At 42.5% G+C, this 25170-nt stretch overlaps 2 protein-coding genes across 2 annotated transcripts in view; one reads left to right on the top strand and one right to left on the bottom strand.

Annotated features, from left to right (window-relative positions):
* Positions 1 to 1205: 1205 nt before the first annotated feature.
* On the top strand, positions 1206 to 4666 carry GNRH1 (gonadotropin releasing hormone 1). The gene is made up of 3 exons (XM_060301417.1): positions 1206 to 1358; positions 3016 to 3111; positions 4628 to 4666. Exons 1-3 carry the CDS (start codon positions 1206 to 1208, stop codon positions 4664 to 4666), a joined length of 288 nt encoding a protein of 95 aa, XP_060157400.1.
* Positions 4667 to 7709: 3043 nt separating this feature from the next.
* Positions 7710 to 25170, bottom strand: part of DOCK5 (dedicator of cytokinesis 5) — a 124409-nt gene continuing 106948 nt past the window's right edge. The window contains exons 44-48 of the mRNA XM_030879050.3: positions 23120 to 23286; positions 14708 to 14876; positions 13888 to 14026; positions 12821 to 12924; positions 7710 to 12277 (exon numbers count right to left, since the gene is read on the bottom strand). Coding sequence (XP_030734910.2) covers positions 12173 to 12277; positions 12821 to 12924; positions 13888 to 14026; positions 14708 to 14876; positions 23120 to 23286 — 684 coding nt within the window. The 3' untranslated portion in view covers positions 7710 to 12172. The remainder of the gene's footprint in view (positions 12278 to 12820; positions 12925 to 13887; positions 14027 to 14707; positions 14877 to 23119; positions 23287 to 25170) is intronic.

Here is a 25170-nt window from a genome sequence, read left to right as displayed (position 1 = left end):
CGTGCTGTGCAATTAACCAGCAGGGAAGATTTCAGTGTCCTGGAAAAGTTTCATATAAAAAGGAAGCTAGAAAAATGAAAAGTCAGATTCAACACACTCCAAAGGAAGCTTGGGATTTGGGGGGACTCTGCTCTGAGACAGGTAAAATGCTTTGTATTTCTAGCACTGTTTGTAGACTGCATGCTATTGTCTGTCTATAGGGCACTTTATAAGAGCTAGGGTTGGGGTTTCCCTGGTGGCGCAGTGGTTGAGAGTCCGCCTGCCCATGCAGGGGACACGGGTTCGTGCCCCAGTCCGGGAGGATCCCACATGCCGCGGAGCAGCTGGGCCCGTGAGCCATGGCAGCTGAGCCTGCGCGTCCGGAGCCTGTGCTCCGCAACGGGAGAGGCCACGGCAGTGAGAGGCCCGTGTACCGAAAAAAAAAAAAAAAAAAAAGAGCTAAGGCCACCTGGTGTCTAAAGAAACCTTGGCCTTCCTGATCCTTGTCACCTCCAGCCACAGAGATCCAGACTTTGGGGACTCGAAGCAGCTTATCAACCAATATTTGATTTTGTCTTTGGCCCCTTCCCCACCAGTGAAAATTCCTTTGTGAGAATTCCACATGTAATTCAATAATTCAAGGCTGCCTTGGCCACGGAGGCAGCTGGTGTGGAACCCCGTGCTTTGAAAAGCGTGGACTCCTCTCTCACACTCACAGATGGTCCAGCCAGCGGCAATGTGTGGAAGACTAGAGGACAGATGCTCGGCAAAATGTAATTAGCACCATAGGGTAGCCATTTAATGTCAAGCAACTTATATTAGCCAGAGACTCCTAGTAGGAGCCCCTTTTCAGAGCAGATGGCCCGATTCTCTTTATCTCAGGACTGAAAACCAACCACGGGGCGGGACTGGGGAATATGAAGACAAAAAGTGAATTTGATAAAGGAGGAATCCTGAGGTTTGGATAACCAAATAAATAATACACATTAAAATAGTTTAGTTCTAAAAAAAAAAGGTTTAGTTCTAAAAAGCACTCAACATGTGAGTTTAAAGGAGTGATTTTGTCCCCAGTGGCTAGGAAACTCAAGGCAAGCAAGTACCTGCATGTGAAAACCACAGATGACTCCCACTTCCGTCTTCTGCCGGGTTAGTGACACCAGTGTTAGGCTTTTCACCAAAGGAGTCTTGGCTCAACCCAGTCTGGGTCTATTTTTATGGTCGCATTGATGTTCCTTAGAATGGAGCCGAGTCCAAAACTTCTAGCTGGACTTATTCTGCTGACTCTCTGTGTGGTGGGCTGCTCCAGCCAGCACTGGTCCTATGGGTTGCGCCCCGGAGGAAAGAGAAATGCTGAAAACGTGCTTGATTCTTTGCAAGAGGTAAGTTTCTCTCAGCTTCAAAATGAGACATGGCTTACGTGATGCAACTGAACGATGCCAACGTCCTGCATGCGTCCAACAGTGCTACCGGTTCTTGGCTCCAACCTAGGTATTCCGGGGGTGATAAGGCACTTCCAAAGTCAAGTCCCATTCCTGCTTTCAATTCAGACAGGGACTAATGGGACAAAGAGCAGGAATAATCCTCAGACCAATAAGCAAGCGCAAAGGGGTGTGTCGTACTCTGAGGATATAGATTTGCCAAAGGAATTAGAAACAAGTGGACGGAGCCAAGGTCTCTAGTACAAGATGATTCTTTGGGATTTGGAAAGAAAATCTTAGAATTCTGCCTATTTTTTTTTTTGTAATTTCATGTTTTAAAAATATCTGTGATATTAGGTCAGCAGTACATTTCTATAACATAAATAAGTATCCTTATCAAGGGTGCATGCTCTACAATTTTTTTTATTTTTTAAGATTTAATTTTATTTATTTTTGGCTGCATTGGGTCTTCGTTGCTGCGTGCGGGCTTCCTCTAGTGGCAGCGAGTGGTCGTTGCGGTGCGTGGGCTTCCCGTTGTGGTGGCTTTTCTTGTTGAGGAGCACTTGCTCTAGGTGCGTGGGCTTCAGTAGTTGTGGCGCATGGGCTCAGTAGTTGTGGCGCACGGGCTTAGTTGCTCCATGACATGTGGAATCTTCCCGGACCAGGGCTCGAACCCGTGTCCCCTGCATTGGCAGGTGGATTCTCAACCACTGCGCCACCAGGGAAGTCCCTCCAATTTCTTTTTAATGATATGGGCACTCAAGCAAAGAAGCTGGAGGTCCCTAGAGGAGAGGAGTTAGCAAGCTCAAGAAGACAAAATACATTCTGGAAAATATGCTGGATTTGATTCCACAGAAATTAGTTTTCAGTTCTAGTACCAGAACTGACACAGGTACTTGGGTTTTTTAATCTATAAAATGTGACTTCTTGGGGCCATGCGAGGATCACATGAGCGAAGCCATATATCTTGGCTGCTTAATCCAAAAAGATGTTAGTGGATAAATGAAAGACAGTTGTTATTGTTTTTTAAGTTAATGGGAAACGAACCAGGCCCTAAAGGATGAATGATTCAGGGCTGGACACTCAATATAGAGCTGAGAATGGGAAACATAGCTAGAGAAACTTAAAACCATTTAGTTTTCACTGAAAAGAAATATCTCATTTTGGAGAAATAATAAAGATAATTTAGTACGAAACAAAGAAGCCCAGAATCTGACATTCCCTCTCCACAGACTATATGTGAAGCAACTCTCTTCTAACTAGGACACATTTAGTAAAAACTTGAAAATAAGACCAACCTTCGTCATAACTATAAGCTCTTGCATTTTTTTGTATACCATCCTGTCACGAGGCTTGAAGGGCTTCATTCTCATCAACTGTAGGGAGACAAATAGCCTCTCTCCTTATTATGGCCCATGTCCTCCAGAACTGCACACCGATCTGTAGAAGTGTCTGACAGCATTTCTATGATCTTTTAAAGACACCATCCCAAGTCTCAGCGTTCTCAGTCCCACAACCCCCTTGACTTCACTTCCCACACACAGCTTTTGGTGGAAATGGAAAATACCATTTCACGTCTGTATCTCCATCTCCAAGCATCACATTCTTGTTTTTGCAGATAGCCAAAGAGGTTGATCAACCAGCAGGACCTCAGCGCTTTGAGTGCACCGTACACCAGCGCCGTTCTCCACTCAGGGACCTGAAAGGAGCTCTGGTGAGTTACAGGGTTAATAACGAGATGGATGGGCCCTGGGCACCACCACTTTGGTCATCCACTTAGGACAACCATCTCTAGCTACTGCAGGGCTTACCTTCCTGACCGCCTGAATTCCTCCTGTATTGGGCCCTTGCCATTCCATAACACCCCTTTTCAGTGGTTAGACAGTAATAATGATTGGAACACTTTCTCTTTTTTTCTTAAATTGAAATCTCTTTGGGACCTTTTTCTATTAATCTCAGCTCTAGCCTACGGGATGACTGACAAAACAAGTTTCTTCCCACTGCTACACGTCAGTTCTTCAAGTAGGTTCATCAAACTCTCTAGACCGTTCTTCTCTAGACTAATCCACACCTCTCCACTGGATTCTTCAGCAGTTCTTGGTATAACACGGTTCTCCCTGGGAAATGTAGAAATCAAAAATGGTGCTCTAATTAATTTTCTTTCTCTTTGGAATAAAAACTCCCCAACTAGTAAATTTATAATTCAGAGCCACAGATTTGACTTCCAGTTTTCTGACTGGACAATACTAATTTTCCAAATTCCCACCCAAGATGGAACTCTACTAACCCAATGTAGGTTTTTGATTTAAAAAAATGTATAAAGAGAACTGAATATAGAAATTGAAACCTGAATTCAATTCTGATGTTCTCTGAGCTCCATGGTCCACTTATTTACAGCAGTTAGAAGGCATTACAGTTAATTTTCAGCTATGCCCAGGAGCAGAAAAAGCCTGAATACGTCATATACGAAGATGAACAATAGTTTTTATTTTCTCCATTGACTTCAATTTCTACACCCATAGGACAGAGAAAAAGTGGACAGACATATTTATTTCCTTTCTTTTTCTAATCCTGTTTACCTCACGATAAAACTAATAGCAAGCAATGAAATTATCCAAACATGACATTAGAAAGACAGAATTGAGGCAAAGACTGGATTCATAACAGATAGATGGGGACTTCCCTGGTGGTCCAGTGGTAAAGAATCTGACTTCCAATGCAGGGGACGTGGGTTCAATCCCTGGTTGGGGAACTAAGATCCCACATGCCTCAGGGCAACTAAGCCCGCGTGTCACAACTATTGAGCTCGCTAGCCTCAACTAGAGCCCGTGTGCTGCAAACTACAGAGCCCACGTGCTCTGGAGCCTGCGCGTCACAACTAGAGAGAGAAAACCCGCACACCACAACTAGAAGCCCACGCGCTGCAACAGAGATCCCATATGCCGCAACTAAGACCCGACTCAGCCATTAAAAAAAAAAAACACAGACAAAAGGATCAGACCTTTTTTCACCTCTGTCCTCACATCCTACCTTTAAACTATTAATGTAGATATTATGCTTATTAAACGACTTATAAAGACATGATCTAGCTCTCTAGCATTTTCTAGTGTGCAAAAACAAATGGATCTATTCTTTCTATATCGATATTTCAGAAATTAAAATGTTCAAACATAATGAAACTCAGCTCAGAAAAGCAACATTGATATATTTGCTACTCACATATTTTTCAGGAAAGTCTGATCGAAGAGGAAACTGGGCAGAAGATGTAAATCCACTGGACCAGAAAAATTGACAACACAAGTGTAATTCTGACTTTGAAATCTGTGACCCATTCAATATCTGTAAATTGTGTGAATTTCAGAAATTCTTATGCCAGGTTGCACATGATGAAGTACTGTGTTGGGAATAAAGTGGCATAAATATGAAGTCTTTCTCTAACTCAGAACTCTGGTCGGGGTGGGACAATGTAAGCCCCCAAAGGGGGTCCCCCAAGTGTGTCGACAGGGGGCAGAGGACAGGAGAGATAACACAAAGGGACCGTTATTGTTGACTAAAGGAATCTCATGGCTCACTTCCACCACCACCAACCTGCACCCTGAACCCACAGGACAATTGGTCCCTGGCCAATACTGAGTCAATCCGGTTTTCTATGGGGTGGTAGCTTTCTCTTTGACCATACCCTACAGAAGCAAGATAGGGCCATGGCCAAAGCTTCCCCCCCAGATTGTCTCTAATCTCTTTGAAAGTCAACCGGAACCTGAGACAGGCCTTGGGGAAAGGAGGCCTCGTCCAATGCTCCTTCCGGCTCCACGTGGTTCCTCCAAGGTCATCAGAGCGAGCGGTGCACACTGAGGTTTGGACCAAGGCCTAAAAATAATAGCATTCACCTGAGCTTTTTGGTATTTCTCTTAAGAAACACATGGATTGTAGTCAGCTGAAGACAGGATTCAGGCGTTCCTGTTTCCTCTGGTCGAACAGCATGGCCACCACTCATTCTCCAGCATGGGCTAGATAGATGCATAAATATTTTCATTAACGCTTGTATCGGCCTTGGAAAGTAGATATTGTCTTCCCTTTAAAATGAGGAAACCAGAGCTCCGAGAGTTTACGAGACCCACCTGGTTCTGCTGGGTTCCAAGGTCAAGTGCTCCTGTATTGCACTATGATGACAGCCAATGAGCTTGGACTTGGAAGCCCAGTTATTTGGTTACTGGGGCTCATGTGTCAACTTAGTTTTCCCGGTGACCATTTCTCCATGAGGTCCCAGACACTATGACACTAGCTTTCTCATTTATTCTCATAATTCCCCAGTGGCTATGAGGCCATTTGAAAAACCCAAATCTCAGATAACTTGCCTGATGTCACAGCAACAAATTGTGCCTCTATTTGCACGGCAAAGGTCTAAGCCTTTTTTCCTCTTTTAATCAGAAAGATGGAGCCTCCTTCCACCTCTTCAAAAAAGGGCAGGACTTGTGCTAAGGAATTGGAACAGAGGTCAGAAACATTCCACAGGAGAGAAAACCCTTACTTTTTAAAGCATATACTTACTACCATACAACAGATTTCCCAAGTATCTCCTACTGAGGAATCTCTAAAACTGAATCAAAGAACTACCTCAATTTCATTTTAATAAAATTAAGCAGTGATGTGGTTTACAATCTACCTTATGTTTCTTTATGGAACAAAAGGCAAACCTGCATTATTTCATTAATCAATACTTACAAGGCAGAATAAGGGGCTTAAAGTCGCCACTCAGGAACTATTTCTGTTTTTATAAAAACAATCTTTGCGTTAGTTAACACATTACAAGAGGAAGGCCACACACCCATTTATCTAATACATCCTGTTGGGAACATCAGCTTTCCTTCACCAGAGCGTGTCTTTGGGACAATTTCTTCGGAGGTAGCTGTGGGCCTCTCTGACTGGGATGTAAAGATGATACTCATTCAGCTCCCCGATGCTGAGGTTAGAGGCTTGGGATGAACATGTTGAGTATTTGATTCTCAAATGGCTCAAGTGACTAAGGGGAAGGAAAGAAAATGACCACTTTATTAAAATTATAAACACTTTCCTGAATCTGAATAACTTCTAAGTAGTCCGAAACATTTCCAAATAAAAAAAGGGGAAACATAGCTTCAAAAAAAGTCTGGCAGCCTTTCAAAATAAAGGATGGGGAAACATACCAAATGATACATTTTAATGAGACGAGTTCTCAAATGTAGATGGCTTTAAATGATCAAGTAACAGAAAGAACGGCTTGAAGATAGACCATTTTTAGCAAAAGTTTTAGAAGTTGTAGTATCCTCAAGGTGACTGGAAAAAAAGCTAAGAATCACTGCACAAGATAACAGCACGTACACATCTTGACAGCGGAAGATGCTCTAAGGTAGTATTTCTCAATAGGGACACAAGATTCAAAAAGATTCCCCAGGTTTATTGACTCAGAGTCTCTCTCTGGGGTCCAAGCCATTTGCATTTTTAATAAGCATTCTGGTGATTCTTATGTTCACAGGCAGTGCAGCATCATTGCTCTGAAAGGCAATAAATTGCACATGTTTTAAAGTACTAGGACACGTTCTTTAAAATAAAAAAAAAAATCTATGCATCAACCCAGGACTTAAGACAGTGGTGTTATTCTAACCGGAGTGAGGCTGCCCCATCTTTCCAATCTGACTCACCACCAGCAGGGAGTTTAAGAAAAGCACCTTGAACACTGATTTGCTAAAGCTGTTATTTCCTCTAAGGCAATGGTTCTCAACCTTGGCCTGACATTGGGATAACATGGAGAGATTGAAAAGAAATACTAATGCCTGGGTCCCACTCCCTTCCCTCGGAAATTCTGATCTAATTGGTCTGGGATGTGGCCTCTTCCCGGGTTCAACCTACTTTGTTGAACTTGGTTTGAGAATCCGCTCCCATCCTTTCAATGTAAGTTATTTGATATACCTTTTAACCTCTTTATTTCCCTTTAACTCTGCCTAATTATCCGTGGTGAATGAGTGAAGAAATAGGACTTATTTTATACTTATTTAATACTAATCGTATTAAATAAATTGTTGTAAACTGTCAGCTCAGATGCCAAGGGATGAACGGGGTGTGGGTGGAGGTAAAGTAAAAACCAAATCGTTTGCGGTTTTTATTGCTTCCAGGCAAAGATGACTCTATGATCCCACAGAATAAGTTTAAACAAATAGGACCAGTAATGAAATGAGACCAGAAGAGATGGTGGGTGTGATGTGTCAATGAGGAAAAGTCCAGGAATGAGTTCAATTAATATAAGGGTAATAATCAACTAAATACACAATAAACTTTAAAATACAGTTTCATTTTTAATTTAAAAAATAAATAACAGCAAATGTGAACAAAATTCTTCTACTTCAACGCACGTCTTCTTAACCGTTCATGTTTGAAATCCGACTAGTTTACAACATCAAGGCAACTGAGCTTTTGACAAAGTTTGGGTGAACAACTCACACAATTTCACTACTGGATGAATCTGGGCAGCACATAAAGGAGACGAGCCTTGGCCAGACTGCAGGAGTCAGCCTGAAGTCATCAACTTGAAAGGAAAACCTTTTCCTTTTGTAGATTAGAACTGATGGTTCCATTCTCAACCCACCCAAAGAGCAACTTACCTTTTCCAATTTCATTTCACAATCCCACTTAGTCATGGAGTATGGACCTAAAAGCCTTTGAAGAGAAACTTAGGTTTCTTCTGATTCTCTTTTTCATTCACTTGGAATAAAAGCTAGGGCTAAAAGGATTCTAAAAATCATGTAACCTTAGATATATATGATTTCATGAGGAAACTGAGGTCCAGGGACTGACTACAAATTGACCTGCCGAAAGGTACACCCTTCACGGTCTTGTTTTGTGTTGATGGTGGGGTTTTCCTCCCCTTTTCATTATAGCTGAGAAGTGAGAGGAAGGGAAGTACATATTGAAGGGCCTTCTAAATACCTTTTATAAAATGACAGCATGACACGAGGAAACTTCTGTGGGGCTGGGAGTAGCCTGTGGATCTGAGAGGCGGTGACATGGGTAGACACTACTGTAAAAGTGCATCCACCTATACACTAAGATTTGTGCCCATAACTGTATGTAAGTTATGTCTTAATTTTTTTGGCCGTGCCACGTGGCTTGCGGGATCTTAGTTCCCTGATCAGGGATCGAACCTGTGCCCCCTGCAGTGGAAGTGCGGAGTCTTAACCACTGGTCCACCAGGGAAGTCCCAGTTATGTCTTAATTTTAAAACAAGAAATCGGGCTTCCCTGGTGGCGCAGTGGTTGAGAGTTCACCTGCTGATGCAGGGGACACGGGTTCGTGCCCCGGTCCGGGAAGATCCCACATGCCGCAGAGCAGCTGGGCCCGTGAGCCATGGCTGCTGAGCCTGCGCGTCCGGAGCCTGTGCTCTGCAGCGGGAGAGGCCACAACAGTGAGAGGCCCGCGTACCACAAAAAAAAAAAAAAAAAAAAAGAAATCACCCCACGATCTGGGGGCAAGCAGAGGGGCGGGACCTTTGAAGCTTGGGAAGAGTTAGCCATGAGAGATTGTTACCTCAGATCCTGCTTTATCGCTGGTTTTTGTCTTAGGGATCTGAGGGTGGCAGTTGTTTCTAAGGGGTCTGACAGGGGAAAATGACTGTAATTCTGGAATCGAGGCATGAAGGTGGAGGAGGGGGAGGGAACCCATGGCCCAGCAGCCCGATTTAGGGTTTCCCTTTCCTCTAACCCCACTCTCTTGCCAATCCAACGGCACACCGCAGTCCTTATATCCCGGGGCTGTTCCCTTAGAACACACTGGATCGCCACAGCCTGGGGGTCTAGGAAGGTGCCTGGCATTCAGTAAGAGCTTAATATATGTTGAACGAAAACAATTCTTGAAAAAAAAAAATCTCAAAGCAAGACAAGTCACCAGGACAGAGAGGAAAAAAAAGGATTAAAAAAAAAAATCCCATAAACCAACATCCACAAAAGTTGTGACAATTTGGGGGTTACTTCAATACTTCACAGGTCTTATCAAGGAATATAAAGACCAGTTGTTTCTTTTTTTATGCCCTGCCCCTCATCTCTCCTACATTTAAGGTAATCCTAAGGCATTTCTTTGCAGTTTTCCTCTTTGACTTCAGGACAGACATTCCTTAGGATCTTTTGTCAAATATAACTCTCTGACCTAACAGTTTCCCAAGCAGATGAACTGTCCAGTGTCCCCTGTGACCTACTATTCACAACATTACCTGGAATCCTTTGTACTCAGGCAGGAGAGATCTAGGATTTCCATGGATGTGGAAAGGGAATCCTATGGGAAAATGTTACGTTAAAAAAGGGAAGATATTTGGGCACCGGTGTATCCGATGTCCCCAGCCCCTGACCAAAGACCAGGCTCACAACTCATCCCTACAGCTCGGAAGGGACAGGCTTCAGGTTTGTTTCTTCTGTGACCTAGTTTACGTCCTTCTGTTTTAACGGCAGCCTGGAAAGCAGGGTGAAACCCACGAATCCCCTCCAGCCAGTCTGCCCAGCAACTTCTCAGAAGCTGCTCCAGGCACCATGTCAGCCCTGCAGACATTGTCCCTTCCTGCTCTTTTCTTACCACTTAAAATCCCCTCCAGGTCTTTTTTTTTTTTTTTTTTTGGCCGAGCTGCACCGCATGTGGGATCTTAGTTCCCCGACCAGGGATCGAACCCACACCCCCTGCACTGGAAGCATGGAGTCTTAACCACTGGACTGACAGGGAAGTCCCCCGCTCCAGGTCTTATTAACACTTTGTCTCTAGTCATACATAATTATATAAGAGGCCACCTTTTGGAAAGGGACTGTTGTGTGAACTAACTTGCACCCACCTTCCAAATTATCTTTGAAAAAAAAAAGGAACATCAATCATGCTCGTGGAGAGTTCCAGATCTTACCCAGGCCTGGCAGAGACAAGAAAGGCACATTTCGTGAGGACTTACTTCACGTATTTGGTCTCACTTGAACCCCAAGGCAGCTTGCATGGTAGGGATGGTCCCCACTTTGAAAGGTGAAGACATGAAAACTCAAGACAATTTCAAAGAATTTGGGGGAGTCTGCAAAGCTGAGAGAGCACATAGCTGGGTTGATTCAAACCCCAACAGGTTACTTCCAGAGCCTGGGTTTCTTCCCATCTCGTCACACTGAAGGTGCTCCTGCGTGGAGCGAAGGAAAGAACGCGGCACTTTTAAATACGCACACTCATGTCTTGAGTAACCCTGGACACATCTCAGAGGTTTTTACTTCCCTGACCCTGTGATGAATTCACATGGCTCTCCCAAAAGGGGTGAAACCGACACACGAAGACGCAAGGCAAGCAAACCCAAATTCTCAGCCGTGAAATCTCTCTCTCTTTCTTGTCTACCTCGAAGGAAAGGGGACCTGGCCAGGCTGTGGAAGAGCCCCCCGGTGAGCATACCCACAGGTTGACCCAGGGCATCCGCAGTGAAAAAGGTTTCTATTTTGCCATAAACACCCAAACAGTATAGAAACATCTGGGACATTTCCACTGTTGTCCCAACTAGGGGTAGGGATTGAAGAATTTGTCAGGGCTGTCTTCTAGAGACGTTATCTGGGTATAACCTCAGTGCACAAGCTGGGTTCTTAGAAAGAACCTGTAGTAGGATTTTCTGTGTTTAGCCTCAATTTCCTTATCTACAAAATGAGGGGGGGAGGGTGTCTCTATGAGCTTTAAGGCCCTTCCAGCTCAAAAGGTCTATAACTTTGTGTGGCTGTTTGTGTATCTGGTGGTAATATTTGATCTTCTGAAGCACCCCACGCTTTCTCTTCTGAAAAGAGGATTGACACGAGTACCATGAACATGTCATCAAATTAATTCCACAATCAAGAGGAATAAATAATCAAAGCGAGATATTGCACTGTATTCTCCAAGGTAAAATCAGGTTGCAGACAGGGGCTGCCGAGCCATTCCAATGGGATGTGGAAGAGAAGCAGTTCAATCCGGACTTCTAAGTCCCTTATATCCAGTGATTTGAGCTCAGAGGAGGTAACAGGACAAGAAACTGTGTGCAAAAGACAGAGCCTCAGGAGTCCATGGTAGGAAGGAGTGACTGCCATGCAGTCAGGACCATTAGTCGGGAGTGTGAGGGAACTCCTGGCGCGGGGCCGGGGGAAGGAGGGAAGCTTTTCCATGTCACAGATGGGTGGGGGGACATAGGTGCTCAGGGCTCACGACCGAGTCCATGTTCTTTCGATAATGATAGCCATTCATACTTGAAAGCAGCCGATTTCCATTAAAAAGATGTTCTTTTCCACAGAGGAGACACAGGAGACCTCAGAAAGATAGATGATTCCAGCTACCAAAGTACTTGATGTTGGTCTCTTCCAATATGTTGTATGGAACAAGGTATGTCCACGTGAGAAAACTACGTCTTAAGCACAGCTTTTCAGAAGCAAAGCAAAAAATTCCTCCAAGGAATAGGTTACTGGGGTTTTCCCACCCCCACTGATGAAGTTATCCAGGCTTTCGCAGACCCCAGTGGCACTGTGCTAGAGGCTGAAATGTAATAATGGTGAGGGAGAAACACGGGGCACGGCCGATTCCGGGATTCCTCATGGACTGGAGGAGATATGGCGTGGCCTCGGGCATCGATCAAAGAAAAGCTTTCTAAAGAATGAAACCAGTTTTGAGCAGGTGAACCTCAACCCCAGATGAGGAGAGGCAGCCAGCAGGGGACCCATGAGGACACTGCCTCCGCGAGGCCAGCTCCCAGGCATCAGAGTTCCAGAGAGAGGACAAGATCCTTACTGGGATCCAGGTTCAGAAGAAAGGATGCCCGACTTCCGAGCTTTTGGAGGTGGAGGGGGCGGGGCTTTGGCTTCTCTTAGGACAGGCAGTGGGGCTGCAATCTGGTGGAGCAGACATACGAAAGGAGAAATGAGTCTTACCTTTCTTCCTAATTCTGCCTTCTACTCCACATTTCCAACATTCTGCGTTAGCTTCTCACTGATCTGAGTTTATCTACACAGCCTTTGCCAGGTGAAAAGGGAAATTAGACTGATTTAATCTCCCCCTTTCCCTTGCATTAATCAGATATACACTAACACTGCTATATCCCCAATACCTGGCGTATATATAGTAAGGACTCAATAAATTTGTGTTGAATGAATGAAGGAAACCCATCGGAGGCCCCTTCCAGAATGACTGTCACTCACTCAGAAGAAGTAAACTCCTCAGGTGTGAACGAGAACTCACTTCTTAGGTCTCCTTGCATATTGTTCCTTCCCATTGAAAATTCCCCTCTCTTTATGGTTTCAGGAATGAACCAAGAATCGATTAGAGGGACAAATTGATGGGAAAACCTGCCTACTAAAAATCTTGGGAAATCCAATGCCGCATTCCCATGAGCGGTAGGCTCTCTGTGGCCCCAGCGTCCGCCATCAACCCCCTACCTCTGTGGAGTTCCTCTGGCTGCTCTCGTAGGGCTTGCTTTTGGGTGGAGGGGGAGGTGGGACTGTAGCCATCATCAGCCCGTCTGTCTGCAAAGATGGAGAGCCTGGAAATGACATAAAGTAGAGGAAGGCAGAGAGAAAAATTCACCAAGGGATCTCATGACACTTCTGCTGGCCACGGTAACACCTAAACCCACCTGGTCAAGCCAATCGCTACGGTCACATTCTACAGTTTCTGCGGACAGAATGAAGAAGACCTCTGACGCCTTGGGATAGATATAGCACCTTTCATTTATCTGAAAGCTTCACCAGAAGTTCTTAAGCAAAAATCTCACTTTTGTTGTTGAAGGTTTTTACTCTTAAGCTGGAGATGAGACTCTTTTCTAGAACTTAGGGTATCACTTTGTTCTCTGATGTATCCCAAGTCCTTAGAAAAAGCATCTATCACATACTAGGTAGTCAATAAATATTGGTTACATTGAACTGTCATAGTTTTATCATTTAAAGGGTGCAATATCCACTTCCTCCAGGAAAACCTGTCTGATTATCTCTGACACTCGGCTGACTACTATCTCCCATTTGATGCGAAGATCTACCCCTCCATCATCCCTTTGTACTAAGCGGTCCTTGTAATTCTTCTCAGGCTTTGTGTATTGCTGAGTCCCCAAGCCTGACTGTAAGTAGTCTATTGAATGGGTCTATTTCTTGTCCTTATTTTGGACCCTTCTCCATATAAAGTACACAGCTATCTGCCCAACAGTTTCCAAAGTTACTCCCTTCCTGTCTAGTTCTAGTCCGGATCTACCTCATTTATACCATCACAGTTGGAAAAGGGGCAGTGAAACCCTGTGGCCCCCTGGGTAGAAAACTTTAATGAGTCTTAGCAACCTAAGGATTCCTTGCCAAACCCTAATCTAATTGAATTACACCCACTACCACTGAATTGAACCTACCTGACGATCATCTCATACACCTTGTGGCTATCTCGGTTAAAAATGGCCCAGATGCATCAACATACACCATCCTCTAGTAAAATGAATAGAAGTGGTGTCTACAGGAAGACTTACTCAGGGTCCTGGTCGCTTTAGGAGTGAGCGGGGGTGGGCTCAGGGGTGTTGACTGAGGCGGGGAAGAGCCATGAAACGGTGTCAGCCGATTGTCCGACAGCTGGAGACTCTTTGGCCTTTGTGCTTTTCTGGCTGGGCTCTAGCAGCGGGGGTGGGGAGAAACACAGCAAAACATTCTCATGGTGAGGCACGCTGGGCTCATCCATGCTCAGAACAACCTTATCAGCAGAGCAGAAACCGTTAAAGGGCAAAAATTCCAGGAGCCCTTTCTAAACTTACCGCACCGGCACGCTGGGGGGACCAGGGCAGACACACTAACGGGATCACCGGACCATAAGACTATTTTCTGGCCGGCCACAGACTTGATTTTAATCACAGTTGGACTGTGCCATTTAGGTCGGAGATAAGCCACCCTGATTCTCAGGGAGAGCAGGTCCTGCCACACTTAACAACTTGATGTGGCTTATGGGAGAATCAAGTACTTTTTATTTTTTTTAAGCTAAAAGAAGGGAAGCGACAATGTTTGGATGGAGTCATGGACCACAGTGGCGAGAACCACAACTCCAGCCATTAATCCACGGGTTTATACTGTGCGTTAAATCTTGCGCCATTATTGACTTAGAGGCTCTGATCTCTGTACGTGTTTTTCTTAGCACCATCTGAGATCTGACCCTACCCCAGGCTGCTGCGTCCTGAGAAACCATGCTAGGCTTCCGTCTGGTGACTCGCAGCTGTGAAGTAAATGGTGAAAAGCCTGGCTCCAGGGAAAGCAATGGCAAACTGGCAGATCTATGGTGTTTGTTTGTTTGTTTGTTTTTACCATCAGATCAGGTTCTGATGCTTTCTCTGCGATGACCTGGGATTTGCTCAGACTCCAGTCTTTTCTCTTGAACTTGCTCATCCGGTTCTCACTGTCCTCTTTGAGGGACAGATCTTCCACTCTGGCCCCTGACGAGGCCCTGCGCTCCAAAAGGGGCTCCAGGATGGACCTAGCAGGGGTGGGGGAGGGAAGGATTGGGAGTTTGGGGTTAGTTGAGGCAAACTAGTAAATATAGGATAGATAAACAACAAGGTCCTACTGTAGAGCACAGGGAACTATATTCAATATCCTGGGATAAACCATAATGGAAAAGAATATGAAAAAGAATATATATATGTATAACTGAGTCACTTTGCTATACCGCAGATATTAACACAACATTGTAAATCAACTATACTTCAATAAATTTTTTTTAAAAAAGGATTGACCTATCAGCCACGAACAAGGACAGAGTCAGAAAACACTGATCACCTGACAGTCAAAGCCGATATATGTACAACTGAGTCACTTTGCTGTAGACCTGAAACTGACACAACGTTGTAAGTCAAGTATACCCCAATAAAAATTAAAACAAACCAACAAACAAAAAACTGACTCCAAAAAGACCAGGGGATATGACTCTCCAGCCGAACCTTGACCTGTGGCATTGTTCTCTGGTTGTAATCTGAATCTCCAACTGCCAATTGAATATCACAAGGTCTACGTGTACAGAAATGAGGCCGTCCAAGTGTGGAAAGAAAATACTAGTGAATATTTATCCTATCTCACGAAGACAAGATCTTATTAAACTTAGAGGTAAAGACAGAGTTCACACAGTAAAAGATGAATAGGCAGCTTTATGTAGTGGATAATAGCACATTCTCTGGAGCCCTACAGCCTGGGTTCAAATCCTACCTACACTGACTTGCTGGGTGACCTTGGGCAGATAACCTTTTCATACCTCAGTTTTCTTATACGTGAAATGGGGATAATAATAGTACCTACCTCACAGGGTGATTACAGAATGCTTACAACAGTGCCTAGCATATAGGAGTACTCCTCAAATGTTTTTTTAATTACAGTCATAGATTTTTAAGCACCATAGTGAAAATGGATTCATTCAAGAACCATAATTAGATGTTAATACATAGAGGAGAAGAGTTTGATGAGAAACAGGAGAGTCTCAAAATATCTCCCCATAAATTGCTCATTAATTACAAAGGGAAAAATAGTAAGTACTATTTTAAAAATAGAAAAGAAAATGGACCAAATCTTAACCACAGGATCAATTAAATCACTAATAAGGGACAAATGGGTAATGTGCTTCCAGATATGACACCTGAAAAGGACATATCACACAGAAATGTATCACCTGAATCTTAAGCACGAGGAAACATCAGACAAACCCAAACGAAAAAAAATTCTATAACTGGCCCATAATCTTCAAAAATGTCATTATGAAAGACAAGGAAAGGCTAAGGAAATGATTTCAAATTAAAGAATAGAGAGACATGGCTAAATACAATATGTGATCCTGATTGGATCCTGTACCACAAACTGCTATAAGACATTACTGGGACAACTGACAAAACTGGAATATGGGTTGTAGCTTTAAGTATTGGGTCAATGTCACATTTCCTGAATGTACAGGCTGTACTGAATGTAGTATGTGGTTACAGTAAGACAATCTGCTTGCTCCATAGCCATGGTGTATGCAGCCCACTCTCAGATGGTAGACTGGGGGTTGGGGGGAGAGACAGAGAGGAATGATGTGGCAAAATGTAAAAACAAGGGGGGAGGGGTTAAAAGCCTACCTTTGTGATGTAGAGATTGCTTATAGCTTCTAAATGGGTATTTAATAAGTTCTGGTTTAATTAAAAATTGGTAGATTTTACTCCATAAAAATGAAAAGTTTGGAGGGATAGGTCGGCAGAGCACAGAGGATTTTTAGGGCAGTGGAATTATTCTATATGATACTACAATCGTGAATATATTTATCAAAACTCAAAATGTACAACACCACGAGTGAACCCTAAGTAAACTATGGACTTTGGGTGATTGTGATGTGTCAACGTAGGTTCATCAAGTGCAACAAATGTATCACTTTGGTGCTGGATGCTTATGGTAGGGGAGGCTGGGCGTGTCCAGAGTAGAGGTACATGGGAACTCTCTGTACTTTCTGGTCATTCTTGCTGTGAACCTAAAACTGCTCTAAAAATTAAAGTCTACTTTTTTTTTTTTTTTTAAGAAAAAGCTTTGATATGAAATAAGACAACAGAAAAACAGCTATCAGCTTTTTTTTTTTTTTTTTTTTTTTTTTTTGCGGTACGCGGGCCTCTCACTGTTGTGGCCTCTCCCGTTGTGGAGCACAGGCTCCAGACGCGCAGGCTCAGCGGCCATGGCTCACGGGCCCAGCCGCTCCACGGCTTGTGGGATCTTCCCGGACCGGGACATGAACCCGTGTCCCCTGCATCGGCAGGCGGACTCTCAACCACTGCGCCACCAGGGAAGCCCGCTATCAGCTTTTAGTATTTAAAAATTAAAAGCTTCTGTTCAGCAGAAAGCATCATTCGTAAACTAAAACTATTTGCTATACATATTTTAGAGGGCAAATATCATTAATGTATAAGAAACTTTTACAAATCAAAAAGAAAAAAATATGAGTAGCTCAATTTTTACAAACTGTCGAAGGAGATAAACACGTATTTCACGAAGAAAGAAATCCAAATAATTTTTTAAAAACTTAGTATCACTAATTATTAAATATGTAAATATTAAAATGAGATCACTGGAGGGGGCAGACTATTTTTACATTTTATTATGGAAAATTTCGAACATTAAAAAGTGGAGAGGATATAATAAACTTTTTTTTTTTTGGCTGCGCTGTGTGCCATGCGGGATTTTAGTTCCCTGACCAGGGATTGAACCTGTGCCCCTTGCAGTGGAAGCACGGAGTCCTAACCACTGGACTGCCAGGGAAGTCCCCAAGAGAATATAATAAATCTTATGTGTACATTACTCAGCATCAACAGTGATCAACTCATGGCCAATCTTATTTCTCATATATACCCCGTCATAATCCTCACCCCGCACTGGGCTATTTGGAAGTGATTCCTAGATATCACATCTCGTCTATAAATATTTCGGTGCATATCTCTACAAGGCAAGGATTCATCTTCATAACAAAACTACACTCCCATCATCTTCCTAAGGAAGTACATAATTCTCTAATTTCATCAAACATCCAATCAGTGTTCAAATTTCCTGTCTCATAATTTTTTTGGCAAGTGATTTGTTTGAATCGAGATCTAAACAAGATTCACTCATTGTATTTGGCTGATATACTTCTTAAGTCATTTTAAACTTTTTAATACTTTAGGTCTCACTTTCTACAAAATATTTTGCCCTCTTCCGTGAAGATACAGGATGAGAAAGTAGCAGGAAAGTCTGGTTAAAGAACCACTGGAGTCACAACGGAAGATGCTTCTAGACTACAATTCTTCTTCTTTCTTATTTCAAATTATTCTCTCCTTTTCTGAATATTCTGTTATTATTATTTTTTTTAAAGATTACATTCCTGAATTTGCAATTTTTTGGTATTTTCCAATTATTAGTATATTTAAGGAGAAGCCACTCACTATTATTTGTCTTAAATCTGTACTAACAAAAAAAAAATCATAGAACTAAATTCCAAAACAGACGCTTTTATTCTTAAAACCAACCAAGCCAAATCAAACAAAAAGAATCACTTCAAACAGTAGTTGGTCAGGGAGGGAAAAAAAACCAAAACAACAATCCAGTATTCTACTGGGTCTACTATTACGTGAGATTGAGAATGAAGGTAAGCGTCTGTGGGTCATGAGATCTACAGGCAAAGATCTAGGCCCTAATGTGAGTTTCAGTAAGGCCTAATTATGAACCAAACTAAACAGTAAAATAATGATAGTGTAGTCCCACAGTGCCTGTGTTATTTTTTTTCTTACACTGACTATTTCAATGATTTTCCTGAAATACCGAAGAGTAATTTTTTTTAAAAAAAAGATTTTGGTTTGAGGCCCCTACTTTGCTGGAGCTCTGAGCATGTACTGAGTTGACCTGCTATGCAAGCCCTTCCAGCTTCCCTTAACACAATGCACTGCGTTTCATAAAGTTATTCTCTTTCTGGGCCACAGCCTCCCATGTGCCACACAGGATGGATACACCCAACCAAGAAAGAAGTGAGCGTTTGCAGACTGCACACCCAATAATCACCAAGAAAGTTCTAATGAATACTGTGACATAACACAGCTAGTAGGAGAACTGAAGTCACTGGGTGTGAATCAGTTTGAGATGCTTTAAAGAAACATCCTGAATAAATGTTAGAAAATGCTATCAATGATGTCACCTTACTGGGCAAATGTGGGCAAGAGCAATAACCCACTTTGCCCCAGGTCATGATATAAACAGAACCCCGGTCTCTGCTCTCTATTTACTGCCCTAATGGATCAGCAATTACGGTGTCTCTGATTTTCAACAGCTGCCTGAAAACTTTTTTTTTTTGAATGAGACAGAGTTTAAGAAAAGAGAACAGAACAGAACTTCTATGTTTGCCACAAAGTAGGTAGTATCTCTTTACGGCATGAAAAAAAAACATAGATGGGAAAAAAATAAACAAATGAATCAGGTATTATTTAATACTTTCAAATTCAAAAGATTAAAAATAGTCCAAATACCTAATACGGGTGACTATATTATGAAAAATTATACAGTCACTCATACATTGTATATGGCATTGCATATTGGCATTTGTGATATCAAGAATTGTAAAAAATATTACTCCCTGAGTAAGTAATATATGCTTTGGGGAAGTAAAGCCTACACTCCGTCTTAACCTAAAGGCTGAGAAGTGATCTGAGACCATATCCTAAATAATCGTAAAGCTATATGGACACACGTTTGTTACAATTCTTAATAGTATAAATGTATTTTATATTGATACAACCTAATTTTCTTTCTTTCTTTTTAATTTTGGCCGTACTGAGGGGCTTGCAGGATCTCAGTTCCTCGACCAGGGATTGAACCTGGGCCACAGCAGTGAAAGCGCCGAATCCTAACCACTAGGCCACCAGGGAACTCCCTAAATGTCTTTATATTAAATTTATAATGAACTTGTATGATTATTTGTTTAGAAACAGTGACAAAGCTTAAACATCCTGTAGTAGGGAGAAGAATTAATTATGGCACATTCATATGATGTAACGGTAGAGAGCCATCAGAAGTGATAATTAAAAACTAATAATAAAATTAGACAGCAATATGGAAAATGCTTATAACAAAAAGACAAAGAGGAAAAGCAAATTACCAAACTACATCTGTGCTATAATTGCAGCTGTGTAAAGATATCTATGTCAATGGTAAAGGATAGATAAATCATTTAGAAAATAATAAATATTTGAGGGCTTCCGTGGTGGCACAGTGGTTAAGAATCTGCCCGCCAATGCACAGGACATGGGTTCAAGCTCTGGTCTGGGAAGATCCCACATGCCACAGAGCAGCTAAGCCCATGCACCACAACTGCTGAGCCTGTGCTCTAGAGCCCATGAGCCACAACTACTGAGCCGGCATGCCACAACTACTGAAGCTCGCGTGCCTAGAGCCCATGCTCCGTAACAAGAGAAGCCACTGCAATGAGAAGCCCTCACACCTCAACAAAGTGTAGCCCCCGCTCGCTGCAACTAGAGAAAGCCTGCATGCAGCAGTGAAGACCCAATGCAGCCAATAAATAAATACATAAATACATAAATAAATAAAGTATTTGATTTCCAGGTAGAAGGCCATTTGGACAGGTTACTTTTGTGATATGTTTATTATAATATGGAATTACAAAATTATAAATAAGTGTTAAGTCAACGGACTTAACTTATATTCAACATTAAAACACACAGTGATGCTAAATACTCATCATGTATATAAAATTAAGCAATAGGTCACAAAATGGTACATGTCATGCTTTTCCACTTGAACACAATTATGAATTCACTCCTTTAAAATATTTTAAATTTGAACATATGGAAAGGCACTCCATGTTTCTGGCAAGAAGGCTCAACATCAAAAAGCTCTAAATTCAATCCATAAATTTAACATATCCCAATAAAAACAACAGGATTCCAGACAAGTTAATATGAAAATGAGCTATGTAAAACTAGCCAGACAAATTCTGAAAAAAAATTACTAGAAATTTTAAAACCTTTAAAATCTATAGTAATTAAAACTGTATTAGAACAAGTGCCATGAACCACACAGGTAGATCTAAGAAATGGGGGAAAAGTCTACAGACTAAAGAACATTGGAATTTGATTTTTTTATAAGGCTGACATTTCAAATCAGTAGAGAAAAGATGGTTTGCTCACTAAACGTTATAGGGAGAACTGGGTAGCCAAGTAGGGAAAAAAAATTGGCTCTATACCTTACACTTTATACTAAAATAAATTGCAAAGAATCACAGATTTTATTATATAGTGAAAACCTAAAATTAGGCTTTTTGTAGTCTTAAAGTGAGGAAGGCCTTTATGATATAAAATCCAGAAGCCATAAAATCAAATATTAACTTATTTGACTGCATAAAAAATCAGCATAACTAGATAAAAAATTAGAAGCAAAGTCAGAAAACAAAGGAAAAATTGGAACTATTTCAACTCATATCACAAAGGGTCAATACCCAACAGAAAAATGTACACAAAATATCTGACCAGGGCTTCCCTGGTGGCGCAGTGGTTGAGAGTCCGCCTGCCGATGCAGGGGACACGGGTTCGTACCCTGGTCCGGGAAGATCCCACATGCCGCGCAGCGCCTGCGCCCGTGAGCCGTGGCCGCTGAGCCTGCGCGTCCGGAGCCTGTTGCTCCGCAACGGGAGAGGCCACAACAGCGAGAGGCCCGCGTACCGCAAAAGAAAAAAAACAAAAAAATCTGACCACAGTTCACAGAAAATAAAATACATACAAGCTACTGAACAAACGAAAAGATGCTCAACCTCAAACAAGAGGGATGAAAGAAAACCAATATGCAACCAAACAAAAGCCCTAGGCCAAGAACATATTTTCCACCTATCAGATTGGTAAAAATTAAAAGGCCTGATAATACACAATTTGGTGGCAAGATGTGGGTGAACAGGCACCCTTGTGTGTTGCTGATGGGACTGTAAATGGGTATAATCTCTATGAAAGTCAGTTTAGGAATAATTTTGAAAACTGCAGCTATATATGTTTGACAGAGCAATTTCACTTTTGGACTTTTTCTCATATTGATATACTTGAATATTAACGAAATAATATATTTTTAAGGTTACTCACTGCTATCACTACTGTGATAGTAAAAGGCTGAAATCAACCAAATGTCCATCAATAGACAATGATGGAGTGTATCACAGGTAGGGAAATCATGAGATGTCTGCAACTCAAAAGAAAGACGAGGCTCTCGCAGTTTTGAAATGGAATGATTTGCAAGATGTAGTCAGTGAAAAAAGCAAGGCAGGACTTCCCTGGTGGTGCAGTGGTTAAAAATCCGCCTGCCAATGCAGGGGACACGGGTTCGAGCCCTGGTCAGGAAAGATCCCACATGCCGTGGAGCAACTAAGCCTGTGCACCACAACTACTGAGCCTGCGCTCTAGAACACGCGAGCCACAATTACTGAGCCCACGTGCCACAACTATTGAAGCCCACACGCCCAGAGCCCGTGCTCTGCAACAAGAGAAGCCACTGCAACGAGAAGCCCGTGCGCTGCAATGAAGAGTAGCTCCCGCTCACCAACGCAGCCAAAAATAAATAAATAAACTAATTTTTTAAAAAGCAAGCCAAAGAGTATTATATGCTGCCGTTTATAAATAAAAAAACGTGTGACGAAGGATATATATTTAGGAACTGCTTCTGTACAGATAAAGAGCTGCTGGAGAGGCACCACGGACATGAACCTGAACGCTAACATCGCTGGCCTCTGGAGAGTGGTACTGATGAGCTGGGAGTCGGGGACTGACAGGAGGCCTCTCATGATATGTCCTTTTGTACCTTTGAAATTTCATATGTGATTACATTGCCTACTCATAAAATAAACTTAAAAATTATTTTTAAAAATTGAAACAAAAAAGTCAAGCAATAACTACAAATTATTCTGAAACAAACAAAATAGGATACGATTGGCTGGGTCATAGGGTGTGATAGCATTATGCGTGATTTATTTTTTCCATTTTTCATAACTGTTGCTACCATCACATAAATAATGATATTCTTCATAATGAAGATGATGAGAAAGACCCCAAAACTAATAACCCAGGTACTGTGAATGATTCCCCTTACGAAGATGATGCACCCACACTGACCAAGTCTCACTTTGGGGACCAAAGGCAAACATTAGGAAGGAGTTACCTCAGCCCTCCCGGCATTTAAAGATGGAAGCCTTACCCATCAGATCCTGGTCTGGAAGGAGCATTATCAGATGAGTTAGAAGAGCTGGAGATCACAGAGGATGTCACCGAGGTGATGGACAATCTCCGCAGTGTGGACGACATGATGTAGGGGAGCACCATAGACCCTGTGCGGCTTTGCTTCCTCTCCGTCAAGTTGGGCGGCTAAAGGAGACATGACCCCTCATGGTTAGCTGGCCTGGAATTCAGCCCTTAGGAACTGGCGCAGCCCCTGGTGGGTTGTGGTGAGTGCCCACCTGTATGGGGATTGGCACCCCATTCTGATGGGTTGGTGCCTGTGTTGCGTCGGTTGTTAAATATTGCAAATACTTGTATTCTTTCTTTGTAGTTTGAAAGATTTTATTGACATATCATTTTGTTTATTATAATATGACATATGAGATATTTTGTAACTGCATATCACAACATCCTGACATTTAAGCGTGTAGGTTGTGAGTTCATTTTCTGTATATTAAGCAACTCTCCATTTTTTTAAAATTTGTTTAAGTGTAGTTAATTTACAATGCTGGTTTAGTTTCTGCTGTACAGCAAAGTGATTCAGTTAAATATATATATATTTTTTCCTTTTCATATTCTTTTCCATAATGGTTTATCACAGGATATTGAATATAGTCCCCTGTGCTCTACAGTAGGACCTTGTTTATCCATCCTATATACACTAGTTTACATCTGCTAATCCCAAACTCCCAATCCATCCGTATCCCCCAATCCATCCCTTCTCCACCCTCCCTGTCCATCCCTCCCCCACCTCTCTTACATTCTTAGTTATAAACACAACTTCGGTTAAGCCTACCTTGTTTCTAAAATTAGAGAAAAATTCACCGTAACTTTCTGCCAGCCTCTTGAGAGAGGGAAACCAAGATGTTCATTACTCATCAATAAAATAGCAAACCCCTCTGTCTGCTTCTCCCCCTTAGCTTCTAGAGGACATTTAGAAAACGGAATACTGGCCTAATAGAAAAGTTTTAGATTGAAACTGGACACCTGATGCTTATCCTGGTGAATCTTAGGAAATAAAGGAATACGGATATACTCTCATAAGAAATGTCTCCAGTAGGTCACCATATCAAATTCAAATGTTAATATTGGCCTGGGTCTAATAAAAACTAAACTTACTGAGTGAAAGCCAAGTGTTTGCCATCTAGGAACTTGTGCAAAAGACAAATGTTCCTAAAAGAAAACTCTTAACTGGCAACAGGTTAGGAGGTAAATTCGTGGGAAGGCATGACTGAACACTTGGGTGACTGGGAGAGATGATCAAAAAGATACTAGGGAGAACAATGTAGCAGAGATGGAGGTACGGGAATAGGGGACAGGAATACATGAAACGAAATGCAGAGCCTTGATTTGGAGGAAAGAGGATTTTTGAAAATCTGGGGTTCAAGAATACAACATTTGAAGAGAGAAGGATGAACTCATGTTAAAAAGAGCGGCTAGGGCTTCCCTGGTGGTGCAGTGGTTTACAGTCCGCCTGCCGATGCAGGGGACACGGGTTCGTGCCCCGGTCCGGGAAGATCCCACATGGCGCGGAGCGGCTGGGCCCGTGAGCCACGGCCGCTGAGCCTGCGCGTCCGGAGCCTGTGCTCCGCAACAGGAGAGGCCACAACAGTGAGAGGCCCGCGTACCGCAAAAAAAAAAAAAAAAAAGAAAGAGCGGCTAAATGAAGCTGAAACCAAGCATACCATCAACTGTGGGAGAGAAAAGGCTGACCCATGTATCACTCCACCCAACTTCTTGGGAGGAAAAAAAGAAAACTGTGAGAAATGTCACAACTGTCCAAAAAAATCATGACATCAGCTACATGCATTGTCAAATGTAATTCACAATTCTCTGTCCCCTTCGAAGGTGTGATGAGTAGGAACATGTCACCAAAATAAAAAATAAAGATTAGGAAGAACTGTAGGAGTTGGGCTAGACAGGACAGGAATAACCAGTGTCTGGGATTAGGAAACCCCAATGTCTAGTAGTGTGGTTTTCACAGTGTGGTGCTTAGCCCCGCAGCACTACCTGGCGGCATGTTAGAAATGC

This window comes from Globicephala melas, chromosome 6, assembly GCF_963455315.2.
Source record: "Globicephala melas chromosome 6, mGloMel1.2, whole genome shotgun sequence".
Classification (NCBI taxonomy): domain Eukaryota; kingdom Metazoa; phylum Chordata; class Mammalia; order Artiodactyla; family Delphinidae; genus Globicephala; species Globicephala melas.
The sequence above is the reverse complement of the archived record's forward strand: the minus strand, read 5'-3'. Positions and strand labels throughout refer to the sequence as shown.